This window comes from Aquarana catesbeiana, linkage group LG07 (genome assembly GCF_042186555.1).
Source record: "Aquarana catesbeiana isolate 2022-GZ linkage group LG07, ASM4218655v1, whole genome shotgun sequence".
NCBI lineage: Eukaryota > Metazoa > Chordata > Amphibia > Anura > Ranidae > Aquarana > Aquarana catesbeiana.
Genome location: NC_133330.1, coordinates 266,710,632 through 266,723,702, shown reverse-complemented (window position 1 = coordinate 266,723,702; position 13,071 = coordinate 266,710,632). Strand labels below are relative to the sequence as shown.

General features: G+C 42.5%; 1 protein-coding gene across 8 annotated transcripts in view; it reads left to right on the top strand.

Moving 5' to 3' along the window:
* The window catches only part of LOC141103571 (uncharacterized), a 142,709-nt gene extending 135,125 nt beyond the window's left edge, over positions 1 to 7,584 (top strand). For all 8 annotated transcript variants that reach the window (XM_073593306.1, XM_073593311.1, XM_073593310.1 and 5 more), the window contains one exon: positions 7,427 to 7,584. Coding sequence is in view for 3 of the 8 variants with exons in the window: in XM_073593310.1 (XP_073449411.1) it covers positions 7,427 to 7,450 (24 nt within the window). In the remaining 5 variants the exon portion in view is untranslated. The remainder of the gene's footprint in view (positions 1 to 7,426) is intronic.
* The last annotated feature ends 5,487 nt before the right edge of the window (positions 7,585 to 13,071 follow it).

Here is a 13,071-nt window from a genome sequence, read left to right as displayed (position 1 = left end):
TTCGAGCTTGGACGCCACGCCCCTGATGCCATTCATTATTAATGGCATCCCAAATGCAGTTAGCAAACATGCATTTTGCTGCACATTTTGTCATTTGACAAAAAAGCGCTACCAACATGCCAAAATTCAAAAAAAAATTGAAAAAACACACAAGGTTCCATCCCCAAAAATGTTAAATTTTGATTTTTGGACCTTTTTTGAGCATTTTAGCACATTTTTATGTGCATTTTGGTGCTTTTGTAACATGTATTTTTACTCACTTTTTACCTGCAAAATGCATGTTATGGTTGTGGTGCCATTAGTTGTTAATGGCACCCCAAAAGTGGCTAGCAAATGTGCTGTTTGCCAAAATAAGCATAAAAACCAAATTAAAATGCACATTAACAAAAGTGCCAAAATACATGCTATGAAACACCAAAATGTGCGTTACACACCACACCAAACTGAGTGTTAAAATAACATGTGCCAAAATGTACGTTAACGTGCCAAAATGTGTGTTAAGAAAAGCGGCAAAATGCACAATAAAAAAATCCATGCCAGATGCGTGTTAAAAAAAATACAGCATGGTAAAAACTGCAAAATGCGCATAAATGCCAAAATGCGCAATAAAAAGGGGACAAAGTATAGAATGTATAAATACACCATCTTTTTAACGTTGGTTTCACTTTTTAAACTCAGCTGTTCTGTAATTACATAGATATCTCTGTAATATCATAGATATCTAGCTACATAAACAGGGTGCCAGAGGAGAAGATTTTTCTCTGAGAACTGCTGAGAACTAAAAAGAGATAAATTATCTCTGTTTAATAAATGTACACCTCTTTTTGAACTCTGCATTAAAAGTAGCAACTATTCCTGCAAAAATAGTTGTTCCTAGATCATTGCTTGTTGTATTAGAGCCTGTTGCTGACACTTTGCAAGAGAGCAGTTTATTTGAAGCAGCACCGATTGACAAAAAGGTTCTTTATTTCTACAAACTAGATTTACTAAAAAACTGGAGAGTGCAAAATCTGGTGCAACTCTGCATAGAAACCAATCAGCTTCCATTTTTTAAAGCTTAATTGAACAAGCTGAAGTTAGAAGCTGATTAGTAGGGATGAGCCGAACACCCAACCCCCCCCCGATTTGGTTTGCACCAGAACTTGCGAACAGGCAAAAAATTTGTGCGAAAGTCTGGACACGAACATGAAAAATGCCCCAGACCCCCAGATCCTGGCCCTCCATGTGAATGGGTATCGGGTACATTGTACCCCTACATATTTACCAAAAAAGTGTCAAAATGGTAAAAATGACAGTAGACAGGTTGGGACAAGTCCTTTATTAAAAAATGAAAAAAAAAAACTGTCCCGTGATGTCCATTCAGCTTCGATCACAGCGTCCAAAGACCCGAGAAAAAAAAATGGAAAAACTCTGCCTTGATGGGAGGCTCTCGCCAACTTCAGACTTTTTGGTTTGACAGTTATTATATAGCTGAGAACGTGGCCACCTGTTGACTTAAGTGGCTGCGCCCGCCCCCCTCTGACATCATGTGAGGGGGCGGGGTCACCCATTTATATCACTGTCAATGCAAAAAGCCATGGCGGCAGAGTTTTTCAGGTTTTTTTCCGGTCCGTCTGACGCTGTGATCGAAGATGAATGGACATCGCGGGACACTTTTTTTTTAAACCACTTGCCAACCAGTTCACGCCGATATACATTGGCAAAGTGGTTAGTTCCCGTGAATCACTGTACGGGTACGCCTGTACCTTTAATGGCGATAGCAGTCGCGTGCATGTGCACACACAAATCCCTGTAATGTCAGGAGAGAAAAGACATATCGTCTCTATCATCCTAAGTAGGAAAAATTATATGTCTCTTCCTCTAATGACTCCTATCCCCCCACAGTTAGAACACACCCAGGGAACACACATTTAACCCCTTGATCGCCCCCTAGTGTTAACCCCTTGCCTGCCAGTGACATTTACACAGTAAACAGTGCATTTTTAGAGCACTGATCACTGTAAAGATGTCAATGGTCCCAAAAATGTGTCAAAAGTGTCCGATCTGTCCGTCGTAATGTCGCAATACCGCTAAAAATCGCAGATTACCACCATTACTAGTACAAAAAAAAATAATAATAAAAATGCTATAAATCTTTTCCATAGTTTGTAGATGCTATAACTTTTGCGCAAACCAATCAATATACACTTATTGCGATTTTTTTTTTTTTTTTACCAAAAATATGTAGAATAATATATATTGGCCTAAACTGAGGAAGAAATTTGTTTTTTAAAAACATTTTTGGGGATATCTTTTATAGCAAAAAGTAAAAAATATTGTTTTTTTTTTTCAAAACTGTCGCTCTTTTTTTTGTTTATAGCGCAATAAATAAAAACCGCAGAGGTGATCAAATACCACCAAAAGAAAGATCTATTTTAGGGAAAAAAAGGACGTCAATTCTGTTTGTGTACAGCGTTGCACGACCGCGCAATTGTCAGTTAAAGTGCCGCAGTGCCGTATCGTAAAAAATGGCCTGGTGGTTAATAAAGGACTTGTCCCAAACTGTCTACTATCATTTTTACAATTTTGACACTTTTTGGGGGAAATGAGTCAAAGTACAATGTACCCGATACCCATTCACATGGGGGGGCGGGATCTGGAGGTTCCCTTGTTAAAGGCGGCTTCCAGATTCTGATAAGCCCCCAGCCCGCAGACCCCCGCAACCACCGGGCAATGGGGACCCCAAACCACCCTCCCCATGTTGGGGGAATGTGGTCTGGTACGGTTCAGGAGGGGGGGGCACTCTTTTGCCCCCCCTTTTCCTGTGGTCTGCCAGGTTGTGTGCTTGGATAAGGGTCTGGTATAGATTTTGGGGGGGGGGACACCACACCATTTTTTTTATTTTGGTGTGGGGTTCACCTTAAAATCCATACCAGACTTGAAGGGCCTGGTATGGATTTTGGGGGGGACCCCCACGCATTTTTTTTTTTTAATTTTTGCGCAGGGTTGCCCTTAATATCTATACCAGCCCCAAAGGGATTGTAATGGACTGGGGGTGGGGGGTGATGCAATTTTTTTCAATGACTTTTATCTATATTGGCGGGATCCGGCAATACATTACAGCCACAAGCAGTTTTAAATGACATTTTTCCTTTAGAAATTTAATTTTGCTGCTCTCATTCATAAAACTATGTACGGCTGCCATGTAAGCAGCCTTACATAGTGTGGGTCATGGACTCAGCCCCCTGAGCCATGGTTGGCTAAAGGGACCCTGCCTTTGATCAATCATGGCTCTCATAGCAGAGCGCGCTGTGATTGGCCAAAGGATGCAGGTCAGGTGCATGCTTTGGCCAATCATCAGCCGTCAATGCACTGCGATCTTGTAGTGCATTGACGGCCTCGCCGTTCATTATGGTGCGTTTCAGGGGCGCTTGAATGTCCCACAAACGCCCCATAATGTTTGGTATTCGGCGATTGGGCGAACACCCGATGTTCGAGTCAAACTTATGTTCGACTCGAACATCGGGCTCATCCCTACTGATTGGCTACCATGCGTAGCTTCACCAGATTTTGTACTCTCCAGTTTTAGTAAATCAACCCCCATGTGACTGTTTTATATCCAGGTTCTGACAATGTCTTTAAAATACTTTGAAGTAGAATTTGCACTCATTGTTCTGCTAGAGTTTGTGAGATCGGTGCTAGTTACTATGCTGCCCAAAAATATATTTGTGACATGACCACAACAGACGTAAGGCCAATGTTTACACTACTTACAATCCAAATGTTTAAAAATAGTAAGGGAGGTAGTGGCAGCAGTATTGATGAGCAGACTGCACATGCAGCACATAGTAGATCTTCCTTCTTATTTCCAGACATTTGGATAGTATCAGTCACAATAGTCATCTTTGTTGAGAACATCACACATTCGTGCTTATAGTTGCAGGGCAGACACCAGACTATGACATTGTCATCAAGCCAGGGCAGGTTCCAAAGAAAGACATTTAAAACCAGAAAGCAAAAAATCCTTCATTCCTTTGGGTGATGCCAGTGTCACAGGACATGGGGTTGTGCTGGATTTGGGCGGGAACATTGCACCTGGGCAAACAGGTTAACCTACTCAGTGTAAATCAGATTTGGTTTCTAAGCAGGGTGGCACAAAATATAAGAAAATGAATAATGCCTGGGAAGTGCCTCATGGTATGGAGGAGGAAGAGGAGACATCTGGGGGTAAAAGGAAGAGAAGTGTGTACAGCAATTTACATGATAAAAGAAAGGAAAGGGGAGGCAGAAAGGCCTGGTAATTTCATAGGACAGAGAAAGTGAAACAAATCTGATGAGTGAGTGGTGGTCAGAATAGGAGAACCACAGCAGTGGATGAGTGGATCAGAGATGGAGGAGGGAAGAGGGTACTAAATATTCATGATTTTCTTCTTGGATCCCTTCAGTGATACCATTTACCATAAAGATTTTCAGTTTCCTGTCTTTTTATAAGCTCCGATACACAACACATCCGACAACATCACACTTGTGGTTACCAACACCACATTCTGTAACAAAAAGGCATAGACTTCATTGCCTCCATAGACAATGATTCTGTCACTTACATAGGTCTGTAGGCTGGAGAACATGGGCACCCGCAGAACTTTTTTCGGGGGGGGGGGGGGGGGGCATAATTTTATGGACACCCATGCTCAGTCCCTTTTCGACAATGTCATGAAGGGGAGGGGCTTAGTCATTATCACATAAAGCTCAGGCAGGCAAAGGTTTGAGAAACCCCCCTCAGTATAAATACCCCCCTCACTGCAGACCCCCCTCAGTATAAACACCCCCCTCAATGCAGACCCCCCTCAGTATTAGCGGTGCAGTGTTAGCGGTGCCGCTACCCACGGGTGTCACCCCTCTAGCGGGTGTCACCCGGGTGCGGACCGCACCCCCGCCCTGCACCCCCCTAGCAACGCCTCTGCTGCTGCAGCGCGGGGGATGATCAGGGGGAGAGCTCAGAGCAGCCAGCAGAGAAACAGACAAAGGAAAAAAAGTCCACGGCGGACATTTCAACACATAGTCTGCAAGCAGCCAACAACCAGTGGCGTCACTAGGGTTGGTGTCACCTGGTGCAGTATAACATGATGTCACCCCCCTCAATAATTTTTTTTCTCCCTAATAACACTGCATATATTGGCAACAGTAGTGCCGTTAATAACTATCAATCAACTAGCAACTTTGAATAACAAAATTATATGAAAATAATAGAATTCAAAGCTTAAACTGTTAAAGACTAGATGCATCCAGCAACGTCACTGGCGCATGCACTCTGAAGGTCCAACATACCATGCCAGACCTTCAGAGTATTGTGCTGTAAGATCCCTTTCACACTGAGGTGCTTTGCAGGCGCTGTAACGCTAAAATTAGCACCTGCAAAGTGCCCTGAAACAGCCGCTCCTCACACTCCAGTGTGAAAACCCGAGGGCTCTCACACTGGAGCGGTGCGCTGCCAGGATGCTAAAAAAAGTCCTGCTAGCAGCATCTTTGGAGCGGTGTGTATACTGCTTCTCCACTGCTCCTGCCCATTAAAATGAATGGGCACTGTGGCTGCTGCAGCGGTGCTTTGCGGGTGATTTTAACCCTTTTTTGGCTGCTAGCGGGGGTCAAAAGCTCCCCGCTAGCAGCTGAATACCGTGAAATTGACGGTAAAGTGCCGCTAAAAATGGCAGCGCTTTACCGTCGACGCACCCACCGCCCCAGTGTGAAAGGGGCCTAACCGAGGGTTCCAACACGATGAGTGACATCATTGCAGCTCTGCACCCACACTTTTCATTATCTGCTGTCCCCAGGGATAGATCCGATCCAGAGATCCCACTGTATGGTGATGGCATCATTTGCATTGATGATTTGACTTGCATTTTGGAACTGACCTGCTGACACGGCGTGTTGCTTGCTGGACCGGATCTGATGGCCGCAGGGAAGATGGCAAGATGCTGCTGTGACCTTCTGCTAGCTGGATGGATCTGATGTGGGTCACTGTCTGCCTACACCTGTGCTGTGGTCTGTAGACACCCCCCCTTATCAGACCAGCTTGGGGCGGCTCCGCTCAGCTACCTGGTGACTGTGGACACAGCACCCCCCACCCATGAGACCAGCTCACTCAGGGTGGGTGGGTGTGTCACTCAGCTACTGTGCCTATATCTAATATAATATATCTGTGTCCAGCAGCACCCCCCCATCATCATCATCATCAGACCAGCTCAGGGTGGGGGTGGCTCAGTCAGCTAATATAATATAGTGAGTGTTTTCTGTCTGATAAAGGGGGGAGGGGGGGTGCTGCTGGACACAGATATATTATATTAGATATAAATAGGCACAGTAGCTGAGTGAGCTGGTCTGGTGGGGGGGGGGTGGACCAGGTATATTACACAATATATATATATATATTTTAACTATAGCTGTGTCTAGCAGACCACCCTTGCACCCCCCTTCCTTATCATACTTACTTGCACAGCACAGACAGTGTGAGTCCTCCCACACCAGCTCTTTGGTGGCGTGTCGGTACCATGGCAACCACCCCCTGGTCTCGGGCCAACGGAGGATACCAGGACACCACCCCCTCCCCACCTGTTCCGAATCTGGTGGCAGCTGGAGTCTGGAGAGGAGAGCGGAGGGCAGCTTCACAGCGTGCAGCTGCCACACCGCCCGGGTGGAGATAGTAGTGTGTGGAGTGACGTAATCGCTCACTCTGCAGTGCAGTGTGAGAGATGAGATGTGACAGGCTGAGCCTCGCTGCCGGCTCAGTAGGATAGGGAGGAGGAAGAAGGAGGACATGCAGCACGCTCACACAGTGACACACCAGGCGCGGCCGCGGCGCTGGAGGTGTGTGTTGTTCCAACCCAGCAGGCTGCGGAGTGCAGGGTGAACGGGTCAGCTCGGCTGATTAAAAAAAAAAAAAAAAATACCACGGCTTGTTGTTGGCAACAACACCTGATGATTCCAGGGGGGGCAACTGCCCTGCCTTGCCCCTATTTGCGGACGCCCATGCTGGAGAACCGGGCTAAATTGTTAGTTTAGTACTTTGATGTACAGCCTTCATTGTCTTTTCTGACAAGGTATTTGTTGCAATGGAGTCATAACAACACAGTGCACTAAGTTTTGGGAGATTGATGATGAAGGGGGTTTTGGTTTCATGAATAGATGCAGTGTTAAAGGACTAAGAGGTTCTTTCTCATTATTCATATTACCGTATCTTGTTAACAAGACCTCCACTTTTAAATGCATTGAATTTAATCTAATTACTTATAAAACACTTCCCAGAGTTACATCTCTAAATCTATATATTATTCGTGTCATATTCTTATGTGCAGATAAGAGATACACATAAAATATTCTTAATGCTGCAGTACTGAATGCATTATATTTAGTTGTTTATTGATGTGGCTAATTTAAATTTCTTTTCTAGGTGCATTTTGGACTTCAAACATAAAAAACAGAACAGCATGAACAAAAAAATAAAAAAAATTATATAAAATCAAATCAATAATTTTCTTACATTTACATGTGCCACAAAACTCTTACCTCTAACTTTATTCTCTAATCAATAAACTTTGTTCAAATCAATGCATTGTGTACAGTTGTATTATTTTTACCCAGAATATTTATAATATGATTTGTAAAGTATACAGTTTATTATTTGGGAAGGATAACTTCTGGAGCTTTCAGTATAAGGTATTGTACTATAATTTGATGTAATTTAATGACCTTGATTTTAAATTGAAAAATTAAAATCTTGCATAACATCTTTTACAGCATTTACACTTAGCAGTCATAAATAAATAAGTTATCAGTATAAAACTCCCTTATGTGAGGAGAGTTCAAATACACATCATATGATGTCCTTATAGTAATTTTCCATAGTCAGGTTTAGATAAATATAAATGACCACAAATAACGTCCTATGCTACCAATCACAATTTGAACATTTCTGCTTGGTCTCTACAGGCACTGGACACAGAAGCAGAGCATCATTGACTTTGGCCTCCAAAACTCTCCCAATGTACTCCTTGCTGTTTTTTAGTGCAGTGCACACTGTTGGACTTGTTGGCAGGCCTCAGAAATACCTGCCATTGCTCCTATTTAGTCCCATGAGAGCTCAATATTGGCTGCAAAACTGATTCTTGTACAACACATACAGAACACAACTGTGTATGTGTGTGTATATATATATATATATTATATATATATATATATATATATATTATATATATATATATATATATATATATATATATATATATATATATATATATATATATATATATATATTCGTTTTTCACCTAAGCTCCAGACACTGTTAATAACATTTTGTAGCAAAATGTGATATCACTCAGAATATTCACTTACTAAACTGACTTAATATTCATTTTAATAATTAGTTGTGATACTCAGCTTGACTCCTGGGTCAGGAACTATAGCTGGGAAGTATTTCTTCTGCTTTTACCATACTGTATAAAAATCAGGCAGCACAGTGTTATAAATCAAAGCAGTGTAACGATCAATAATAATAAATATACTACTAATAACAAACCTTTCACACAGTAAGCCCTCTTTCACATGCAACAGTTCCAAATCGCATGACACGTCGCACCTCATTGTCAGCAATGGAACCGTTCAAATAGTTGTAACTCATGTCGCAGCGACTTTGAAAAAGGTTCCTGCACTACTTTTTGCCAATTTCATTGCAACTTGCATAGACTTCTGTTGTATGAAGTCGCAAGCTGCAATGAAATTGGCAGTGAAAATCGCACTGATGTTCGGCTTTGACATTGCACTGAAGTAGCGCAATTTCAAAGCCGCACCGGTGTGAACAGGGGCTTAAAGAGAATGTCTGTGCCACATTTCAGAGGCTGGTGCTGGTCTGGGAAGGCTGAAGCTGGCTGCAAAATCAGGGCAAGTGCATTCTGACATGTACAGTGCTATTGGTTTAACACTGTGAACATGCTTACTCAAAGGAAAAGCTTAAAAATAATGATCTTATTTAAAGGATTGCCAACATAATATTTCATTATTTTGTGGAAAAGGGCATTGGTCCTAGGAACAATTCTGTTTAACTTGTTCATGAACAATATAGATGTTGAATTTATAGTTCAATCTCAGTGTATGCTAATGATAAAATAAGCAGGGCAACAACTTCACAACAGGAAATAGCAGCTTTACAAGAAGACTTAATTAAAGTGGAATTCCAGTCAAAATCTTATATATTCACATTTTTTTCTATGAACCAATTAATCATCTTATGTATTATTTATTCTTGTGTGTGTCACTCCTACTGACCTTTTCTCCTCCATTCTGTCCCTCTCTGGAATATATCCTCTCTCTGGCTGACAACATTATAATATAGCTGCTGAATCCTACTTCCTTATACCGTTGTCGGACCCGCATCTCCCTTCCTGTCCTGTGACGTATGCATGTCAGATGATTTCTGCTGAATGAGGGTCCAAAACAGCTCCTCTCATTCACCTAGACACACTACGGCTTGCAGGGGGGAAGGAGAGATGTAAGTGTGTGCCTCTGCCTCTGCTCCCTTACATAGAAAGCACAGTATACATATTTTTAGTCACTTCCAGAAGCTGTGTATTATCAAGGAAAGTACACACCCACCAGCGTCTCAGTGTTAGCAAGTTTGGGGGGATTGTGATCATGTGACCATGTGGAAAATTATTTACATATGGGTAAAACAGCGATTGTATGTGAACTATAGCAACAAGTTTAGATAGTATATTACATGCTGGTAAGACATATAAGGCACAAAGGGTTCCCTATTACTGTAACATAGAGGGGAGGGCAGCTATATGGCAGATGACGTTTAATATTAAAAAATGTAAAGTAATCAACTATGGAGATAAAAATATGAATGCAAGTTACTTTCTAGGGTAGAATCTCTGGGGGAATCTAGGATGGAAAAGGATCTGGAGATCCTAGTAGATCACAGACTCAGCAATAGCATGCAAAGCCAAGCTGAGGAAAGGAAGACAAACAGACTATTATCATGTTTTAAAAAGATTATTTACTCAAGAGATAAAACTATAATTCTACCATTTTACAAAACTCTACTACTTTACTACCACTTTACAAAACTCTGGTTTGGCCATATCTTGAGTATGACATCCAATTCTTGTCACTAATCCTCAGGAAGGATGTGTCAAAATGCATGCCAAATCGCATTAATGCGAACCAGGGCGAAAAGCCGTCAGGTCACGGAGCTGAGTTTTGTTTAAGATGTTTTATCACCTCCATGACTTCCATTTCAGTTATCAGTTTGTCCAGAAGGTCAGAATGTTTCACTGACAATTTTGAGAGGAATATGGAGTTGAGGAAGCCATCAAGGTGAGGTTGTGTGCTGGGTTTCTTAGCCTTGTACAGATCTGTGAAGAATTCATGGAAAGATTCCATGATGCGTTATGGGTTTTGCGTTAAATCTCCTATCAGGGTGCGTATTTTAGGGAAAGCTAGGGATCGGGCTCTAGGAGATAGTTCGGCCTGCTAGTTTGGTACCGATCCTGTCCTTCTGGGAGTAGAATTGGGCTCCTGACCATCTGAGGTATTTCTCTGCTTCTGTGGTTAGGGCTAGGTTTAAAGCTGTCCGTGCCGTTTCTAGATGATCTAAGGACTCTCTAGTAGGGTTGCATTTATGGGTTTTGCTCAATGAGTGGAACTCTGTAGTGAGTTTGGTTATGGTTACCCTGCATTCCCGTTTGAGGTAAGAAGTGGTTTGTATAATCTTCCCTCTCGTTACAGCCTTGCGGGCAGCCCACAAGGTTTCTAGAGATATGGAATCTTTTTAGTTTAAAACTTTAGTTTAAAAATTCCTGAATGTCCTTTTGCGAGGATTGAGCATTGAACTGGGTCACTTAAAAGAGCTTCATTGAGGCGCCATGTAAATTTTTTATTGGAGTTGGACATTTGTTGTAGGAGTAAAAGGACCATAGAGTGGTCAGATAAGGGTGTGTCCATAATGATAGCTTTTGTGGCAAGTGGTATGTTGTAGGATTGAAGAAAGATGTGGTTTATCCTAGAGTAGATCTTGTGTGGGGCCGAATAGTGGGTGTAGTCTTTAGCGCGGGGATTGAGTTCCCTCTAGATGTCGATAAGACCCAAGGAACACAGCGTGGAGGCTATTTTAGTGCTGTGTTTTGGGGGCTTTTTCGTCCGAGGGAGACCATTTCCTGATTTGTCCAATGAGTGATCAAAAGCAAGATTTGGGTCTCCTCCCAAAATGATCTTCCCCTCTAGATGTGGACCCAAGTGTAGACATCATGGAGGAGAAGAAGGTTGCTTGGCCTTTATTTGGAGTATAATAGGAAACAAGTGAGTAAGTTGTACCATCTATGGAGCCTTTCACTAATAGGTATCTACCTGCGGGGTCTCTGATGGTATCCAAATGGGAGAATTTAGGGTTTTTAGAAAAGCATATGGCTACACCTTTTGTTTTGTTCCTTGCATTAGAGAGCTAGAACTGGCGATAGTTGCTTTGTAAGAAGGAGAGATTATAGGCGAAAGGGAAATGGGTTTCTGTTAGCAAAAGGATATCAATATTTTGTGATTAATAGAGTCTGAATAGTTTCTGTCTTTTAACTGGGGAGTTAATCCCTTGAATGTTGTGGGTGGCTATACAGAGGGGAACAGCATGCATGGATCAGAGGGTGGGATAAACGCATCAACAATAGGGATCTTACCCTGACCCGTGTTGGTTCTTAACATCTTCTGTCTGAAGCTTCCGAGAATGTAGATCAGATCATGGGTAGGAGCCTCTAGGTGACCCTGAAAAAAGAAAGGAGGGGTGAAAGGAAGGGGTGATGTAGACAGGTCCTGAGAAGAGAAGACATGGTAAGTGAAAAACATGGAACAGCAAAATATAACAAACAAAACAAAAGCAAAAAAAAGAAATCCCTAACCCCTTTGCAGGAAGAAGGTACAGTGTCCTTACTGCAAATCTTTTCCCCAAAAACATCCCCAAATGTACGGGGTGTAGAATAGTCCCTGAATGGTGGAAAAACGCCACTCTGGGACAATTGGAGGTGTAGTGCATCCGCTCCAGCCTCCCTGCCAACTAAAAACGAAAAATAAAGTTGGAGACTCGAATCTGGATGCAGTGGAAAAACAAAACAAAAAAAAAAACATATGAGCATGGTGGAAGCAAGAACCACTACTTGAGAGTTTCTGTCTCCCCCACCATGAAAAGTCAGGATGAGGGGGGAGAGAGAAACCAACAGCAGGTTAATCGGCTACATTTTCACAAGTTAGGATAGACTGTCTTTGAAGTCTCTGAGATCCTGGAAGGAAATATATTACCGTCCCTCTTTGAAGTGCAATGACTTTAATCAAGACTACTCTGGGGGGTAAAAAAAAGGGGAAGTTTAAACCAGACAGGTCCTTGGATGCGTAGAAGAATCTGGGTAGAAGAAAGTGCTAGTTGAGTCTGGTTGGTATGCAAAACAAATAACATCCAATCAGAGCTATTGTAGTGGCTATACATGCTCATTTGTCAAAGGAGTAATAGGTAAAGTGGGCCAAAAAAGGTTTGACTCATGGTGGAGAAAGGACTGGATGACCAAACTTTCTAGAGCTTGGTGGGCAAAATCCTGGGAGAGGATGAAGGGCTCAGTAAGATCTGCATTAGGGGGGCGACCGTCCTTGGATATCTTCACTTGCTGTTTTTGCCACATAGGCTTGATAGGGCTTGGGGTGGAGGCCTCTTTGATGAGATGGAGCCTCTAGGGTCCGATGAGGTTGCTGGGATCTGGGAGATGAAGCCCAGTTGCAGACGCTCTCCATCCGCAAGGGTGGTGAAACCATAAGATTTGTTCATATGAGCGAAGTTTACGCAGGAAGGGAAAGACCACCTATAGTGATAGATTTCTGGGACAGCACCTGGAGAAGAGGTTTCAAAGATCTTATTTTTTGTATTGTGTAGGGTGACAAGTCCGCAAATATTTGAATGGGGTGTCCTTGTATGGCAAGGTTTTCCATTTCCCAAGCTTGCCGCATAACTTCTTCCTTAACCTTGTAAAAATGCGGTTTTACAACAATGTCTCTGGATTAGGGATG